At 39.0% G+C, this 19463-nt stretch overlaps 1 protein-coding gene across 1 annotated transcript in view; it reads left to right on the top strand.

Annotated features, from left to right (window-relative positions):
• Positions 1-19463, top strand: part of LOC127455834 (protogenin A-like) — a 46063-nt gene that overhangs the window by 23325 nt on the left and 3275 nt on the right. The window contains exons 7-15 of the mRNA XM_051723986.1: positions 619-866; positions 2268-2432; positions 3324-3629; positions 5293-5484; positions 15278-15373; positions 15798-15984; positions 16511-16638; positions 17130-17300; positions 18691-18858. Of these exons, the coding sequence (XP_051579946.1) occupies positions 619-866; positions 2268-2432; positions 3324-3629; positions 5293-5484; positions 15278-15373; positions 15798-15984; positions 16511-16638; positions 17130-17300; positions 18691-18858 (1661 nt within the window). The remainder of the gene's footprint in view (positions 1-618; positions 867-2267; positions 2433-3323; positions 3630-5292; positions 5485-15277; positions 15374-15797; positions 15985-16510; positions 16639-17129; positions 17301-18690; positions 18859-19463) is intronic.

The following is a 19463-nucleotide window of genomic DNA, read 5'->3' as shown; positions in this document are numbered from 1 at the left end:
CAACACTGCTTTTCACAATACATATAGTTTAAAGCAGCTTTACAGAAAATCATTAAAATCTTAAATATCTTTTAGCTCCCTGAGATTAAGCCAAGGGTGACTGTGGCAAGGAAAAATCTCCATAAGATGTTTAGTTAGTGGAGAGAAAACAGCTTGAGAGGAACCAGAAATCCATTGGCATAACAACAGATCAATCAATAGATTAAATGATGCAATTTTTTTGTATGTTAGTAAGGCAATATTTAATAACTGTATTACTCTATAACAGCAAAAAATAAATAAATAAATAAATACTGTAATACAATTTTTATTTTATTTTAATAGGCTTAAATTAAAAGCAGTTCTACAAATATTTGCATGATTTATAAATTCTTGAAAATAAAATAAATTATATTGTTTAATTAGAGTAATTAAGGGGTGCTTAATTGTCATGAAAATAATGTCACAATGCAATGCAATTTAATAATAAAAAAGGGGCTTCATTTGCTTAGTGCAAAATATAATAATTTCTTTCTTTTGATCTGGGGGTGAAATATGACTTGAACATATATCAATGTAATTGGGCACACGACACATTTTTATTTTTATCATGAGAAAAACTCTTGTTTGTTTTCGCAGTAAACTGGTGATAAACCAGATTATTCCAGAGGATGACGGCATTTACCAGTGTCAGGCAGAGAACGAGCAGGGTTCTGTTCTGGCCATGGCTCGTCTGATCGTAGTGATGTCTGACAACCGGCCGAGCGCGCCCAGAAACATTCGTGCCGATACGGTCTCCAGTTCAGCCATCTTGCTGGCCTGGGAGAGGCCGATGTACAACTCTGACAAAGTCATCGCTTACTCTGTGCACTACATGAAGGCAGAGGGTGAGTGACAAATAGAATCATCACAAAATTTCTCTGTCCATACACAGATATAGCTAGTTTTAGGGGGTTTGCTAGGGGGTTCTGGGAGGTTTCTGGTCTCTAGATATGGCTCATGTTCCTCCTTTACTGTCTATATCATATTGTTTGCCCATTTTATCATCCTCCAGACAAAAATCTTAAGTTTGATTGCTTCGAAAAGATAAAGCACACCTCTCCTCACCAGTTTTGTATGGCACAGGAATCCAGTTAGTAATTTAAAAATACTCTTTACTTTGTAAAAACGCTTAAAAGCCGCTTGGGAACTTTTCTCTCTTTCTCCATTCATGACATCTCATTTTCTCGTGAGTTCTTATTGTGAATTGGTCAACGAAAGAGCTGCGGAAGTCACTCTTGACAGGAATATCGAGAATTGCTTGTTTAGTTTGTCCAAAACGCTCGCTATTGAAATCCTTTGACAATTGTAGCTTTTGAGAAAGTCATCCAAATACAACACCTGTCTGTCTGTGAGGACAAAGAGAAAAGAATGAGAAGTCAAACAGGAACCATGCATCTGAATAGTATGAAATCTTCAAAATTGTACAGGTTGTACTTGGATGTGTATGTTGCAAGGAGTCCTCGAATTACTTACTGCATCTGCTCTGGAGGGCAAAAAGCATCGAAAGTAATTGAAAAAGGGGGCTAGTTATTGTGCATGTTGGAGGGTCTTATCTTGTCCTGAAGAGGCTTTGAAAGTCTGCAGTGTGGCCATTCAGCACCAGAACAAGGCCTTATTCTGTTGACGGTTGAAGATTTAGTTTGTTGGGTCAGAAATTCAGTTCGGGGCTCAATGCATGTCAGTGTTCCTTTTATTTCAATGTCTTAATGTGGGCTAATTAAAGTGCTATAAGATGCAGTGAACTTGTGGGAAAAGCAGCGGGTGGGATTTGGCTTTAGTTACATTGATAAAGCGGTTAATTAAACGAAAGCCTGGCCATATTGATTGAGTGGACATGTTTCTTTTATAATGGCTCAGGATTTTGAATAGCCACGCAGACTCATAGTTAAAAACTTGATGGATTTACATTAAGAAGCATAATAATTGTGCATTTATGCACTAAGCACTGTGCGAGGCCACTTTAGCCATTGGAAAGATGAATCAGAAATGAGAAATCCTTAATATCCCAATTGTTTCTCCTAGACAGTAATGAGATTAAATGGAGAGCCAATGGAAACGAAAAAGTCTCCTGCTTCTCAGATTTTTCTCCTGAGAAAAAGATCTGGGTAATCTCACGTGTGTCTCCACTAGAGCTTCAGAAGAGATCTTAACAATGTCTTAAAACTGTGGACAGATTTGCAAATACATGAAATAACTTCTTCCAAAAGCATATGATCTGAGCTATGCAAGCATCATTGTCCCAACAGGTCTAAATAATGAGGAGTACCAGATTGTTATCGGTAACGACACCACCCGTTACATCATAGATGACCTGGAGGCAGGGCGGAACTACACATTTTATATCGTAGCATACATGCCCATGGGTGCCAGTCGCATGTCTGACCACGTCATACAGCATACACTAGAGGACGGTGAGTAGCGGATGGTGACACAATGTTATATGTGCTTCCTTTACCAGGGGCTAAGACAACAAGGGAATTTCCACACTTTATCTGACCATTAGAATTACAATTCCTTTAAGACTTCTATATCTAAATGACATCCAATATGATTGGCTAACCTCTTCACTTGTGAAATGACTAACAGTGCTTATTCGCATTTCCAGTTTTTGGGTTTGCTGTCAGGTCGAATATAATATGGAACTAATCAATGCAATTTGCTATTAAAGGAATATTCCGGGTTCAATACAAGTTAAGCTCAATCGACAGCATTTGTGGCATAATGTTAATTGGCACAAAAAAAAAATTCGTCTTGTCCCTCGTTTTCATTCAAAAAAGCAGACATCTGGGTTCCAGTGAGGCACTTATAATGCAAGTGATTTGGGCCAATCCGTAAACTTTAAAATACTCACTGTTTCAAAAGTATAGCCACAAGACATAAAATGCGTGTTAACATGATTTTAGTGTGATAAAATCTCTTACTAACTGTTTCTGTGTAACGTTAAGTCCTATTTTACAACTTTGTTGCCATGATGACGCAATGTTATAAACCCTAAAAGCCTAAAATGTAAAAAAAAAAAAAACTTTACATCTCAAATAATACACAAGTTTTAACAGAAGAAATAATGTAAGTGTTTTTATAAAATTATTAGCTTCACATTATTGCCTTTACACCATCCAAAAATTGGATTTAAAGAAACGGACAGACGAGTCAAAATAAATTTTTGTGGTGATCACAGTTATGCCACAAATGCTGTCGAGTGAGCTTAACTTGTATTGAAACCGGAATATTCCTTTTAAGTCAATTTTATTTCTCATTATTTCTCTCTTTATGTTCTCTTTCCCTCTCTCTCTATCCCTTAGTTCCCTTGCGTGCCCCTGAGTTGAGTCTCACCAGTCGGAGTCCAAATGATATTCAGGTGTCGTGGCAGCCACTGTCTTATAAACTGAGTCGTGGTCGTGTGTCTGCGTACTGTCTGTCATACAGAACCAGCGCAGATGGAGCAGTGTCCCAACTAGAGCTTTCAGAGCACAAAACCCATTACCTCCTGGAGGGTCTCCAGCCCGACACCACCTATCTGCTCCGTATCTCTGCAGCAACCATCGTGGGCTGGGGCGAACCGTCCGCCTGGACGTCACACAGAACGCCGAAAGCTTCCAGCACCAAAGGTATCAATCTGTCTGCCTGCCTGCCTGCCTGTCTATCTATCTATCTGTCTGTCTATCTGTCTGTCTATCTATCTATCTATCTATCTATCCATCCATCCATCCATCCTTCCATCATCTATCTATCTATCTAGCTAGCGAATCTTCTGCTGTGTGAAATTGAAAATCCCATACATTTTTTTAAAGATTAGAGCGAATGGGGTCTGGGTAGCTCAGCAAGTATTGACGTTGACTACCACCCCTGGAGTCAAGAGTTTGAATCCAGGGTGTGCTGAGTGACTCCAGCCAGGTCTCCTAAGCAACCGTATTGGCCTGGTTGCTAGGGAGGGTAGAGTCACATGGGGTAACCTCCCCGTGGTCGCGTGGTTCTTGCTATCAATGGGGCGTGTGGTAAGTTGTGCGTGGATTGCGGAGAGTAGCATGAGCCTCCACATGCTGTGAGTCTCCGCGGTGTCATGCACAGCAAGCCACGTGATAAGATGCATGGATTGACTGTCTCAGAAGTGGAGGCAACTGAGACTTGTCCTCCATCACCCGGATTGAGGTGAGTAACCGCGCCACCACGAGGACCTAGTAAGTAGTGGGAATTGGGTATGCCAAATTGGGGAGTAAAGGGGATAAAAAAAAAAGATTAGAGCGAATGCTGCTCTCTTTCACTCTTTTTGTTTCGGGATGATAATCTTGTTAAAGCATTGCATTTGTTACAGTGCGACTTTTGACCCTCCTTCTCATCCACATTGGAAAGGCTTTAGTCATGGTTATAAAGCGAGAGCCGCGGGCTGCACAGCCTTTTACAAACCAGCCGATAGACCTTCAGTTCTTCAGTTCAGCCTCTGCTCACATATCAAACTCTGTCAGGCAGTAACATGGGATCCACAGCACCATTTGTTACATTGCTGTGGTTAAATTTAATGACTAAAACGATACACTTGAACCACAGGTAACTCTGCAGGAGTGTGTTTAATTAAGCACGAAGTGATTTAAGCCTGGTGATGCTCCTGTGAGGTCCCATCTCATGTGCCCTTGAGAGATTCATAGCTGCAGTTGTAGCTGATAAATCTTGAAGATTTGTTCTTTTGAGGTTACAGGGTTGCTGCGGACTGTGCTTTAAGAATAGCGGGAGTTTTAGAGATGTGGAAAGCATTCCTTGCACACAGAAACTGTGCCACCATAAAAACCACCACAATGAATTAGATCTCTTTAATACATCTTGTATCTCTAGTTGTGTCTCCTTGACAGCATTGAGATTAATTGGAGACTGCATCTCAGATGTTTTTTTCCTGAGAAAAAGACCCCAGTAATCCACATTAATTTTATACTTCTTTACAGTACGTCTATGATTGTCTCATTTACTGTATGTCTATTTTTTCTCCTAAGTATTTTTCAGAGAAAAGTCTGAGACAAAGTTGACTCCATTACGTCTCCTGAGCTCTGAAAGAGCAACATCTGAGCAAAATATATTCTCTGGGTAATCATACAGTCCAAAATTAAGATCACAAGGGAGTTTTTTGGGGGGGGGGGTGTTTGTGAGAAAAAAAAACTGTTTAAAAAACGTTTTAATGGTGCAATCAACATGACTTGTTCATGAGTGAGATTTATGATTGGATTATGTGAACTGTGCCTGATTCTGTTTCTGATTGGCTGTTTATTATTTTTTCTCCCACAGTGCCCCTGGCACCAGAGCTACAGTTGGATACTATGAACTGCACTACTATCGTGGTACGTTGGCATCTCCCAGCGGGCAGCACTGCCACTGGACTGCAGGGCTACAAACTTTCGTACCACGAAGAAAGCCAACCAGATGGACCCCCAACCCAGATACCCCCACACCACCACCAGTACACCATTGGAGGCTTGGGTGAGTACACAGTACAAAAAGTGGATAGCAAAATGACCTCACGATATGATACAAAATATATTTGGACACTTAAATAACAATTACAAAATATCTGATTGTCACTCCATTTGGTAACAAAATATCAAAACAAATGGCTTCTGCACAGAAATGATTCTAGAACTTTTCTCAGAACTAACTTCATTTTTTGCAACTGTCTGGTGTCAAGTCAGTTGCCCTGAAATCTATCAGTCTATCTGTCTGTCTGTCTGTCTGTCTGTCTGTCAATCCATCGACAATCCATCGACCGATCCATCTATCTGTCTGTCTGTCTGTCCATCTGTCTATATATCATTTGTCCATCCATCTTTCTATCTATCAATCTATCGATCAATCTGTCTGTCTGTCTGTCTATATCTGTCTATCTATCTATCTATCTGTCTATCTGTCTGTCTGTCTGTCAATCCATTGACAGTCCATCGACCGATCCATCTATCTATCTGTCTGTCCATTCGTCCATCCGTCTATATATCCATTTGTCCATCTGTCTGTCTGTCTATCTATCTATCTATCAATCTATCTTCGAACAATCCATCTATCTGTCTGCCTGCCTGCCTGCCTGCCTGCCTGTCTGTCTGTCTGTCAGTCCATCGACCGATCCATCTGTCTGTCTGTCTGTCTGTCCATCCGTCTATATATCCATTTGTCTATCTATCTATCAATCTGTCTATCTATCTATCTATCTCTCTGTCTGTCTATCTATCTATCCATCCATCCATCCATCCAGAATAAACATTCTCATGGCTCTTGCTATATCAGAGAGGTCATCAGAAGATGACACTCAAAAAACAGCAGATCTTTGGAGCATATATATTTAGACATTTTGATGACCCATTGACATATTTGTTGCATCCCCCTATCAAATGTCTTTAAATGAAGAGGCCAGTGGTTTACAAAGAACAAAAGCATTAAAGTGTTATTCAGAAATGTAGATTTATGGCTTTTCTCCCTAAATGGCCACACCCCTCCCCCTCTGACCTCTGACCCTGCCATCCTGGTACCTAAATTCTGGACAGTGCGGTGGTCTTCCCTGGTGTGGTCGACCTCTCTTGCCCAAAAAGGTCAGTTTTATCTGGGCCTTTAGTGGTCAGTGGTGACCATGAATGCCATCCCAGAATGCTTTACTTGACCAGTAGACATCTGTGGCCATAGAGAGGTCAGACAGCTGGTCAACAGCTGATATTCAAATCAACCTAAACTGGACCCAACATTTGCTTAAGTGTTATTTAAAATAACCCTCATCTGCTGATTGCATATTTGTTTAATGAGTCCGATGACGATGGGACTTGAGCAGAAGTCTGGAGTCATTTGCTCTCCATTTAATCTCAGTGGTGTCAATGAGAAACAACAGAAAAATAAGGAGGCAAGCAAGTTAATACATGGCTCCAACCATAACTACTTAACCATTTAAATCATATATAATTATTTCACACATTACAGTAATGACAATTTATGAAGGAAATGTGCTTTATTGTCATGACAATATTGTCACAATGCCAAAAAACTTAATGGTCCTAAAAATAGGCTTAATTTCTTTCATGCAAATTGTAATTTTTTGATTTCTTCATTTTGGGGTGAAATACGGACTTGGCCTGGACATGTTCTTGAGAGGTTTCTTGAGATCCACCCTTAAACATGATTTAAACTGTATTCAGAAAGACACGACGGATACATAGAGAGCAGAGATTTTTTCTGCTGCTCGGAGAGATGAGTCTGTTCATTAGTGGGGTGGATGAGTCTTGTGTTGAGTTTATGGCGTATCAGTCCAGAGGAGGTGAAAAGAAGAGCAGAGAGTGTTAGGAAAGAAAGAAGAGCTGTTGTGTGGGGGGTTTATGGTGTGTTTTATGACTGCAGTGGAACAGAATGTAGGATGAGACACCACTTCAAAGCTCTTCATACACAGCTTTAATGCCCTAATACACACACACAGAAACATACTCACACTCTCTCTCTTTCTCACACACTCAGCATTTTGACATGCACTTTAAAAGTTTAATTTCAGTTGGACTAAAACAATAATTCTTCTTTTTAAAATGTAATGTAATCGCTTTAGTCTGACTGAGATCATACCTGTCTGATTTTTGTGAAGTGGGACAAACAGACCTTGAAACTGCAATTGTAGCTCGGCTTCTTTCAGCATGTATCGACCATAATTGGCATGTGTTGTACACATGAATGCTTTGGAAGACAGAGGTGACGTGCAACAGGTATTTAAAGGAATAGTTCACTCAAAAATGAAAATGTTCTCATCATTTACTCACCCTCATGCCATCCCAGATGTGTATGACTTTCGTACTTCTGCAGAACACAAACAAAGATTTTTAGAAGAATATTTCAGCTCTGTTTTTCCATACAATGCAAATGAATGGTGACCAAAATTCAAGCTCCAAAAAGCACATAAGGTCAGCATAAAAGTAATCAATAAGACTTCAGTGGTTTAATCCATGTCTTCTGAAGCGATCCAAGTGGGTGAGAACAGACCAAAATATAACTAATTTTCACTATAAATCTTGACATCAGCAGTCTACTTGGTGATCATGCTTTCAAGCTTGATTACACTTCCTAGCATCATCTAGCACTCTGCACATGCATCAAGCACTAGAAAGCGTAATCAAGCTTGAAATCATGATCGTGCCTAGAGAATGCAGTGGTAACATTTACAGTGAAAAGGGAGTTATTTTGGTCTGTTCTGACCCAAAACCAATTAGATCGCTTCAGAAGACATGGATTAAATCACTGGAGTCATATGGATTACTTTTATGCTGCATTTATGTGCTTTTTGGAGCTTCAAAGTTTTGGTCACCATTTACTTGCATTGTATGGATCAACAGAGCTAAAATATTCTTCCAAAAATCTTAATTTGTGTTCTACAGAAGAAAGAAAGTCAAACACATCTGGGATGGCATGAGGCTGAGTAAATGAGGAAATGCATTTTCATTTTTGGGTGAACTATTCCATTAAAACTTCCTTAACTGATGTCCTTCTTTCAAATATTTGATTATGCATTGTGTCATGTATACTCAGACAAGTAGATGAAGACTATAGCTTGACTACACAAAAAAGGCTGTGTTCAGAACAGCATACTACCATACTATTCTTACTATTTTTGCAGAATGTATGTATTTATATTCTGCAAAGTGTAAAAATTAAATGGTTATTGTGTAATACATACTGTATTACATACTTCAAAAAACACTAGCACACTACTACACTAGTATTCAATTCCAAGCCTCGTCTCCGTTAAACAGAGAACCACATTATGCATCCTGCACTTTTAGGGGCTGTTCACACCAAACTGTTTTTGCATCTGTCTGTGCTGTTTTTCAATTGTTTTTTCTACGTTAACATGTGCTAGACACAGAAGCGCTGCATTTTTAAGACACCACAACAAGTTAAAAGAACCTTTAAAAACCAAGACACCTAAGAGACACCTGCATTCTTTTTTATTTGTTGTGCTGCGTCTAGCTTTTTTAGTGCAAGAATGTGTTCTGTCTGAACGGCCCCTTAGACATGACTCTTTGCTTGCAAGTCATGCTGCTTTTTTCCCCCCTGGCTTTTATCACTTATGATATTTAGTGCTCTGTGTAGGTGAGGGTCCCTGCAGTCATTGCTGGGTGATATGGCCCCTAATGCTTACCCTTTAATTAAAACAGGGAGTTGTTATTCATTAGCTCAGCTTTCATTTCCATGTCAGAGAACGAGTTATGAGGTTGTACGGAGCAATCCAATTGGTGGAGATATCATATGAGATGCCTATTGAAGTGACGCTGGATGTTTGTTAGACACAAATTTTCTTCAGAAATGTTTTGCATTTCTTGGACAAATTTTTTGACTCTTAGCTATCACTCTAGGCCACTCCTTGATCTATTGTTAGCTGCTTGACAAATTTGACTACACATTATGTGAGATGTGTATGTGTGTAAATACACTAGCTTTAGGCTACTCAGGACACTTATATGTCTATTAATGAATGTTTTCTTTGTAAGTTGTGTACTGTAGCATGAGGGTGTTAAAGCATCTGCGAGTGTGTGTTTCCACATTTAGAAACATTATGGGATCTTTGCTGTTGGGCAGAAGATGAATTTCTACCAATGTGACTATATTTCTACCAGTGTGGATTTCAAAAGAAGTTTAACCCTTGACCATAAATCTAACAGAAGAACATACCTTTTCTGGACAGCAGAAACAGCTCAAAATGTGTTAAAGGCCTGTTTAAGTCAGGTCACCAAAAAAGTTTATTTATTGGATTTGATTTATTGGTCAGCACAGAGCTGAGGGCCCTCAAGTACAAAAACAATCCAGACCCTCATAATACGCTCTAGATCTAGAACTTTTTATTTGACGTTATTACTCGTCTCTGGAATATACAACCTAGTCTCATATAATGAACGTTATGATAACTACATTTTTGCAAAATTTCGCCGCAGTTTCCTGGTGAAATTAACGCTAGAAGCACTACAACAACTGTACCTTTTATTCACTATGACCCCATTTCCACCTGGTTTTAAGATGCGTTACGGGTGATCCGATCACATGTGGTCAGCCCTAAATACAGGTATAAACGGGGTCTAAAGCATTTTGTGATTGGATCACAAACACCACAGGTGTAAGCGCTAATCTGTCCTGTATGCGTCCCGGCAGCAGTGAAACTCCACCCCTCAATTGTCAGTCAACCACTGCGCTAAAAACACGAGTTTAAACTTACAGTTTACAATCGGTTACAATCGACTTTAAAAGGAAATAACCGTCCAATTGGAAACTTTTAAAAAGCAGATACATACACAATCATGAGAGCTTCACGGATCTTCTTCAGTGTGTCTGATATCAACACAGATGAAAAGCATGAACACCTGAAGCTCCTTTAATACAGGTAATCCACTAATATAACAGATAATTCTGCTTGATGTTGTGTTTGTTCTTAGATTAAATTTCTACCGCATCTGGGAGAAACAGTGTGCCATTTTTTCGTGCTTTATTTGTCTTGTCTGACTTTGTTGCGCTTTAATGTCATGAAGTAACACACTGATATAGTGATTGATGTATGTCGTCATGAAACAGAGACCCTCCCCTCCAAATTCAAACACAAGTGGTCACTGGAGACACAGTTGTAAACACCAGGTGTAGCAATGATGTGTCTCGTCTGACCACATGTGATCGGATGACCCAAGACGCATCGTAATATCAGGTGTTAACGGGGTCTATAATGCATCATTTGAAAAATTACCCATTTTAACACTTGTAATACAGACCCACCTACATTTACTAACTTATTTCACTGTCTTTAGCTTTCCCTGTAGCTCACCTGGTAGAGTGTTGGACTTTGAATTCAGAAAGCCACCGGTTTGAGCCCAGCCAAATGCGTGAGCTGATATGTGAGACGAAAGTTTCATAGAAGCAACACAAAATAATGTGGTTGCTTCAGAAAATATGGTTGTCATAATTGCTTTTTTCACACCATTGATTAGGTTTAGGTGTTGGTTTAAGGGAAGGATATCTTTTTGTTCACCTCTCATTTGCATTTAGAACAATATTGGTAAGGTTTAGGTTTAAGTTTTAGGTTAAGGAAGTGCGTTTTACTCATTAAAACCTTCTAATATTCATCTTAAAAACATTCGTCGTCTGATTACAACACCATTTCACTCGCTTTTGGCGCCTCCTGCTGGACATTTCACTAGGAAACTGCAGCAAAACGTGTAATGAAGCATGTAATTTTGTTTTACAAAAAGGTTGCCACGGTCACGTAATGTAAATAAGATCATGCTAGGAAAACTTGATTCTGATTGGTCAATCGCAGCATTATGAGGTCAGATTTTTTTGGTATAATGAGCGCTAAACTGTATATTTGACCATTGTCACAGACAAGCGATTTGATATACCACACTGCGCTCTATTTTTTCTCACAAAATTATTTCACCTCAAATCAGTATTTCATGTACTTTTATTGATTTACAAGTAGCCTTGTAATACTTGTAATATCTGCATTGTGTCGAAGTCCTGATTGGTGACTGTACATTAAATTTAACATTGATATAGCTTCCAGAATTGGCTACACATTTTGCAATGTAAACGCACACGTGTATGTGTGTGGTAGTATGTTTTTGTCCTGTACGTACGCTCCTCCCTAAACCTCTTTGCAGGATTTGACTTGCCCAGATTCCATGTCAGAGGTCACGACACAGATGATAAACCCCTCCTCTCTCTCTCTCAGTGTGGTCTTGAAGCTCGTCGTACTGCAGAGATATTGATGTTCATGGTGGCTTTAGGGTTTGAGGGGGTCTCTTGTTTCTGTTGACTACATTCTCATTTAGACACGTAGTCTAAAGCCATAAATGATCACGTGCCACTTAATCTATACAAATTTTAGATTAAAAAAGATTATATATATATATATATATATATATATATATATATATATATATATATATATATATATATATATATATATTTATTTATTTATTTATTTATTTTTTTTTTTTTTCTCTCTTTCATGTTTAAGTTTTATTCTTGTTCTTAAATCAAGTAGGCTTTACTCTTGTTTGTGTCTCACTTCCCCTCTCCAAATACTTTCTTTATCTCTGTGTCTCTCTAAATGTTGATATCCTGGAGAAAGAGCTCTGACTTGTGTGCCTGATCTCTGACCTCTAGATTCATTAGGAGTTTTATCTGAGTGTGAACCTTGACGCCTGACTGGCTCCACAGAGACTCTTTAGAGTTGTGGATCTCTATGAAAGACACTTTTTAGCCAGCTGACCAATCACGACAGGGTAGTCTATTTGACCCTGCCTCCTTTATCACTTCTCCATGGCTGTGTTCAGAACAGCATACTACCATTCCGCCTTACAAAGCCAAAGTGCAGTAAGTACGGCAATATTAAAACTGAGAAAATTACTTCAAAGGTGTTTAAAAGACCAGAATTTGGTACTGTTAGAGACATTTATCATTGTTTCACATTCTATTTTTAAACAATAGTAAGCAGTATACAAGTGCATACTGAGCAGTATGCTAGTATTCCATTTGGAATGCAGCCCTAGACCTCTGTAGTATCTGTTTAACAATATCAACTCTATGTTTTGATTAATCAGTCTCAACTTATCAAGTGATTCAAATAACCTGCAAACTCATTTTTGAAGAACACATTCTGTCCACACCAGCAGGGCCATTTCAGACCATTCTGGTGCCCTAGGCAAGATCCCTATTGGCGCCCCCATCGGGGTGGGGGGTGGGTGTATGGCAGAGGCCTCCTCTTTGGTGCCCTCCCAGCAGGTGGTGCCCTAGGTGACCGCCTAGTTTGCCTATGCCTAGAAACGGCCCTGCACACCAGTGAAAATCAAATGCTTGATTGGCCTAAGTTTCATATTTACTTCTTAAACTCTTTAATCTGATGATAGTTTATCTGTGTCTGTCATTGTTTCTATGTAACAGTAATTAGGCAGTTTACAAGACATGTCAAGCAGTGACTGCAGTGTGACATACTAAACTTTATCTCAAACTTTTTTCTAATTCTTGTATAATTATTATGCAAGTGTTTTTATAAGCTCATAATATTTAGAGGCTACATGGAATATTTATTATGTATTAGTACTCTTTATTATTTACGTTAATTTTTCACACAAGACATTTTATATGAATTACAAAAAAGCTAAAAGATGATTTAATTGGTGAAAAATGGTGACTAGTTAATGCTTCTAAAAATATGTACTTTGACTTTCCATTATACACATTAATATCAAAGAATACTCAGAATACTTAAACACATAGCCAATGTTGTATTTTGACTAAATTAATATTATTCTCACAACTCTGTGCTGTCTAGCACTATCATGTGGCAAAAATAAACACCACATAACAATATGACAAAAGTCCATAGATCCAAGTCCACGACTGCGGACACCAAATGTAAACTTGTTAACTTTGAAGAATCTGTCATTCAAAAACCCACAATTCTGAATATTGATGGGGACTAAGGATGTGGCCAACGTTAATGTCTGTGTTGGTGATGACTCTGTTCCGACCATATAAAAGAATAGCTTTGTGGAATTTTAATTAGCATCCACACTGAAACTGTATTTTTTGGGCACTAACATGGAAAATGGGGTTCAAACTGAAATTATCTGGACAGAATAACAATATTATTCGTATATATATATATATATATATATATATATATATATATATATATATATATATATATATATATATATATATTATTATTATTTTTTTTTTTTTATTTTTTTTTTTTTATCTGTCCCCTTTTCTCCCCAATTTTGGAATGCCCAGTTCCCACTACTTACTAGGTCCTTGTGGTGGCGCGGTTACTCACCTCAATCCGGGTGGTGGAGGACAAGTCTCAGTTGCCTCCGCTTCTGAGACAGTCAATCCACGTATCTTATCACGTGGCTCGCTGTGCATGACACCGCGGAGACTCACAACATGTGGAGGCTCATTCTACTCACCGCGATGCACGCACGACTTACCACACGCCCCATTGAGAGCAAGAACCACTTAATCGTGACTACGAGGAGGTTACCCCATGTGACTCTACCCTCCCTAGCAACCGGGCCAATTTGGTTGCTTAGGAGACCTGGCTGGAGTCACTCAGCACACCCTGGATTCAAACTCGTGACTCCAGTGCTGGTAATCAGCGTCAATACTCGCCGATCTACCCAGGCCCCCTCAAAATTGTCAGTTTTTGTTGGTAGTTTACAGCTGAGCTAAATCTAAGGGGTACTTCAGCAAAAAAAAAAAAAAAAAAATTCTGTTATCATTTACTCACAGTCATGTTGTTCACCCGTATGACTTTCTCTCTTCCATTTAATAGATGTCAGGCAGAATTTAAGAGACTGACAGCCTCAGTTACCATTTACTTTAATTTTTTGGAAAAAAAAGATGTAGCAAAATGGTGAGTGAGACTGTCATTTTTGCATTTTGTGTTCCATGGAGGAAAGAAAGCCATATGGGTTTAGAACCACATGAAGGTGAGTAAATGATGAGAGAATTTTCATTTTTGGCTGAACTATACCTTTAACTATACCCTATATATTTCCCTATAAGGGGGATAGGAAGATATCTTGTAGAAAAATTACTTGGATTTGTGTTATTGCAATTTTTTTTAAATAATGCATTTCTGTGATTTGGCATCTGATTTCACTCGTTCCTGACTTAGATATAATTTAAATATTTATTAATGAGCTCAGGTGGGCTACTCATAACTTTGCATTTGCTGGACAGCTGCCTGCAATCAATTTCTGATCAGCTATCAATGTTTCTGTTGGTCAGATGTCCCCAAGGTTGTGCTTTAGGCCGTATGACTGACCTTTCTGTCTCTCTGTGTTTCCCATGACCTTTGGGTCTTTGATTTGACCTCTGTGTGCTGGCTGTGAATGGGATGAGACTACTCTTCAATGGTCAGTGAGTGGGGTTTTAAAGCTGACGGGTGATGGATGAGTGAACTGATTGGGGGATGGACAAAGGACAGGGCTCACAAACTCACTGACTAGCACCCACAGTTTAGGGCATCTGCTACTGATTAGCCACACGTGCACAGACGAACATACATAGAGATGGACACAAGGACACGCGCTTCCCACACGTCACCACTATTGCCACACATTATAGCTGACCACATAAATATTCTCTCCCTAATACTAATGTTGTACATCTGCTGTGACCTCTCTCTCAGTGATAGATTCTGTGTATAATGTGCAAATACTGCAGAAACAGATTTTAAACATACTTTTTTCTGCTCTCTTTCTTACAGACCCCAGGAAAAAGTATCATGTCAAACTTTTGGCCTACAGTTTCATGGGTGAAGGTTACCAGTCAGACAAGACCATCAGCACACCGGGATGTGTTTGTGAGTTTATCAGCAACATCCATCCATCCATCTATCCATCCATCTATCTATCTATCTATCTATCTATCTATCATTTTACTGCATGTCTATCTCTCTGTCTGACCGTCTGCCTGTCTATCTATCTTACTGTCATCTGTTGGTCTATATATCGGTCTATATGTCTGTCTGTCTTTCTGTCTGTCTGTCTATCTGTCTTTCTGTCTGTCTGTCTGTCTTTCTATCTATCTGTCTGTCTGTCTCTATTGTAACTGTCTGTAAAACTACTGTACTGTAGTTTTAGTTTAATAATAAACATATTTCTGTTTCAGCACTATTATAGATATTACAAACATATTGCACTGGCTTAGTTGGCAGTTCTGTTTTTACAGTTGTATGAAAAAAATAAAATAAAATATTTTTTTGTTGATGTTTGTTTGTTTTGCAGCGGTTCGTGATCGTTTGGTCCCACCCCCTCCTCCGCCTCATCACGTTTACGCCCAGAGTAACAGCTCCTCCTCTGTGTTCCTGCACTGGGCCCGACCCGCTTTCACCACCGGACAAACAGTCAATTATACCATCCGTTGCAATCCAGTCGGGCTACAGAACGCTTCACTGGTGCTCTACCTGCAGACGTGAGTATTACTGACCTGAAAGAGAGAGAGTAATTACATACTACCATACTAATACTATTTATGCAGTATGCATTATATGTACTGTGCACAATATCCATTTATCTTTATGCATAGAACCTACTAGATTTGCTACAATGTGCAGTTTACATCCAGAGTACACCGTGTGGAATATTATATCTCACAATGTAATGTGCTCGACTTGCCCTTCCATTTCAGTGTGATGAATGCTGAATGTTTTACATTAAAAAAATGCAAAATAACCAGATTTATTTCCAAGACTTTAAGTGGATGCCTTTTGCTGAATTTAACATGCAACATAATGAGGCCATGTGAAACAGTGTTGCGTACGATTGTTTCAAATATTGCATTCTGTGAACTGTTTCATATACTATTTAAAAGTATTTACGTAATTGTAGGCAATATACATTGTACACTATGCAGAATAGCAAGCAGTATGCTAGTATTCCTTTCAGAAAACAGCCGGACAGACCTCTCACACTGTATGTGTTGTGTTGTGTATCTGCAGTGGTGCTCAGAATCTGCTGGTGAGTGATCTGGACCCAAATACTAATTATGAGTTTGCAGTTCGTCTTCATGTGGATCAGCTGTCCAGCCCTTGGAGTCCGGTGGTGTACCAGACCACACTACCTGAAGGTACACAATGTCACGCATACACACACACAACCTTATTCTGGCTGTACGTGTTTTCTGTGTCCCCGTTAAAACCTGGTTTTCATGTCCGTTTTGGCTGTTGAGCTCTAAATTCAGGTGTAAAAAGGTTCCAAAACATTTTGTAATCCGATCAGACAAATTACATACTGAGTTAGACAAAAATGCTGTGAAGGACCACCTACTCACTTGTCAATCATCTATCGAGTCTATACAATATCTGCTAAATGTTTATTTTGTCAACTTTTAGGAGTGCACTAGCATATAAATTACTTGTATTCTGACAGGTATGGAATAAAGTCACAAAACATACATTTTGATTTCATGAGGTCTTTGATGCCAGGTGTAACATCTGTTGTACGTCAGAAACAGATATTCTCTGTTCCAGTCAATTCTGTACTCTGTGTTTTATAACACTATCTTATGGAGTGGTTTTGAATGACAGGCAACTGTTTCTCCGTTTGTTCTCTGTTCAGCTCCCACTCACGCTCCTGCAGGAGTCAAAGTGACTCTGATTGAGGGTGACACAGCTCTGGTGTCATGGAAACCACCTGATGAGCCCAACATTACAGTGAAACACTACACCATCCTGTACGCTTCACGCAGAGCATGGGCGTCCGGAGAGTGGCAAATCATGCAAAAAGAAGGTGTGTGTGTGTGTGTGTGCCAGCAAGATGCTCAGACTTTATGCTGGTCTTTCTTGATCTCTTACTGGAAACCAATAAGTCATTGCATTCTCTCGTTCATGTCTGTGTTTACCACCCATCTGGGCATCCCTTTATTTTTATTTTTTTTCCTGTACATTTATTATTTGTTTATATATTATATATTTTATAGGTAACACTTTATAATGACTTTCCATTTGTTAACATGGAACCTTACAATGAACAATATATTTTTATAATAAAAACAATTGTTCATTGTTAGTTTATGTTAGTTCATAATGCATTAACTAATGTTAACATATAAAATGTTTAATTTAGAAACTGTATACACCAATCAGCCACAACATTAAAACCACCTGCCTAATATTGTGTAGGTCCCCCTGGTGCCGCCAAAACAGCACAAACCCGCATCTCAGAATAACATTCTGAGATGCTATTCTTCTCACCACAATTGTACAGAGTGGTTATCTGAGTTACCGTAGACTTTCTGTCAGTTCGAATAATTCTGGCCATTCTCTGTTGACCTCTCTCATTAACAAGGTGTTTCCGTCAACAGAACTGCCCCTCACTGGATGTTTTTTGTTTTTTGCACCATTCTGAGTAAATTCTAGAGACTGTTGTGTGTGAAGATCAGCAGTTATAGAAATACTCAAACCAGCTCATCTAGCACCAACAATCATGCCACGGTCGAAATCACTGAGATCACACTTTTTCCCCATTGTGATGGTTGATGTGAACATTAACTGAAGATCCTGACCCGTATCTGCATGATTTTATGCACTGCACTACTGCTGCACGATTGGTTGATTAAATAATCGCATGGATGATTGTTGGTGCCAGATAAACTGGTTTGGGTATTTCTGTAACTGCTGATCTCCTGGGATTTTCACACACAACAGTCTCAAGAATTTACTCTGAATGGTGCCAAAAACAAAAAACATCCAGTGAGGGGCAGTTCTGTGGACGGAAACGCCTTGTTGATGAGAGAGGTCAACAGAGAATGGCCAGACTGGTTCGAACTGACAAAGTCTACGGTAACTCAGATAACCACTCTGTACAGTTGTGGTGAGAAGAATATAATCTCAGAATGTTATTCTGAAATGCAGGTTGGCGCTGTTTTGGCGGCATGAGGCGGACCTACACAAAATTAGGCAGGTGGTTTTAATGTTGTGGCTGATCAGTGTATATGATTTTATATTAATATGTTTTTTCTTTTGATTTTGGGGTAAAATGTGAACCAGACAATACCCTGATTCACCCCCTTCCTGACTGCTGAGAAATTATTTACTATTTTAGAGCCTACCAATGAAATTATTCATAGACAGGTGTTTGTTTATGTTGTATAAAACTAACCCAGCTGTCTTGTTGTCAGGGAGTGTCACTATGGCTCTGCTGGAGAATCTTCAGTCTGGTCAGGTGTACCTGGTGAAGGTCTCGGCATCCAATCAGATGGGAGACGGGCCATTTTCACCTGCTGTAGAACTGACCATGCGTGCTGAAGGCCACATCTCTCGATCACACGGCTCCACCCGCTCTACAGGTCAATGTCAGCTACTTTGTAGTACCTGCTTCAGACCGCCCTGGGATAAGATGGCTGAAATAGATGTTAAAAATTAACATGTCACATTGATGTCAGAATTCATAATTTCACATGTCAAATGACACATTTAATCGTATTAAAGATACTGACATATTATAAATGTTAATTTGTATTATTAATACTCTGGGTAATTTAATCTGCATCAGCTGTGCAGATGTGTTTTATTTAAGCAATAAGGTACGAGAAGCCGTGCTGTATTTTAATTATAGTCTACAGGCACTAAGCATTGACACTATTCTATTACACAACCTTAAGTGCCTTATTGCTTTTGTAAAATGTTAACTACATAAAAATATTAAGGGCACAAATTTGCATTATAAGATTATTTTATTAATCACATTCATGAAGTGGCTTTCACTAAAAGATTTAGTCCCGGACATGTAAACTAAAGTTAATAGTTGGTTTCTATAGGTCCTTTCAGTGATAGAAACAATAGCTGGATAACAGTGTTTCACGTTATAACTGTTATAACTATATTGTGTATTTTAGCATGGCTGGAAATAAGTATTGACTAAACAGCATCCAGGACTGGAACTATGCAGTTT

Source organism: Myxocyprinus asiaticus, chromosome 18 (genome assembly GCF_019703515.2).
Source record: "Myxocyprinus asiaticus isolate MX2 ecotype Aquarium Trade chromosome 18, UBuf_Myxa_2, whole genome shotgun sequence".
Taxonomy (NCBI): Eukaryota; Metazoa; Chordata; class Actinopteri; order Cypriniformes; family Catostomidae; genus Myxocyprinus; species Myxocyprinus asiaticus.
Note: the sequence above shows the minus strand (reverse complement) of the source record. Positions and strands in the feature narration are given on the sequence as shown.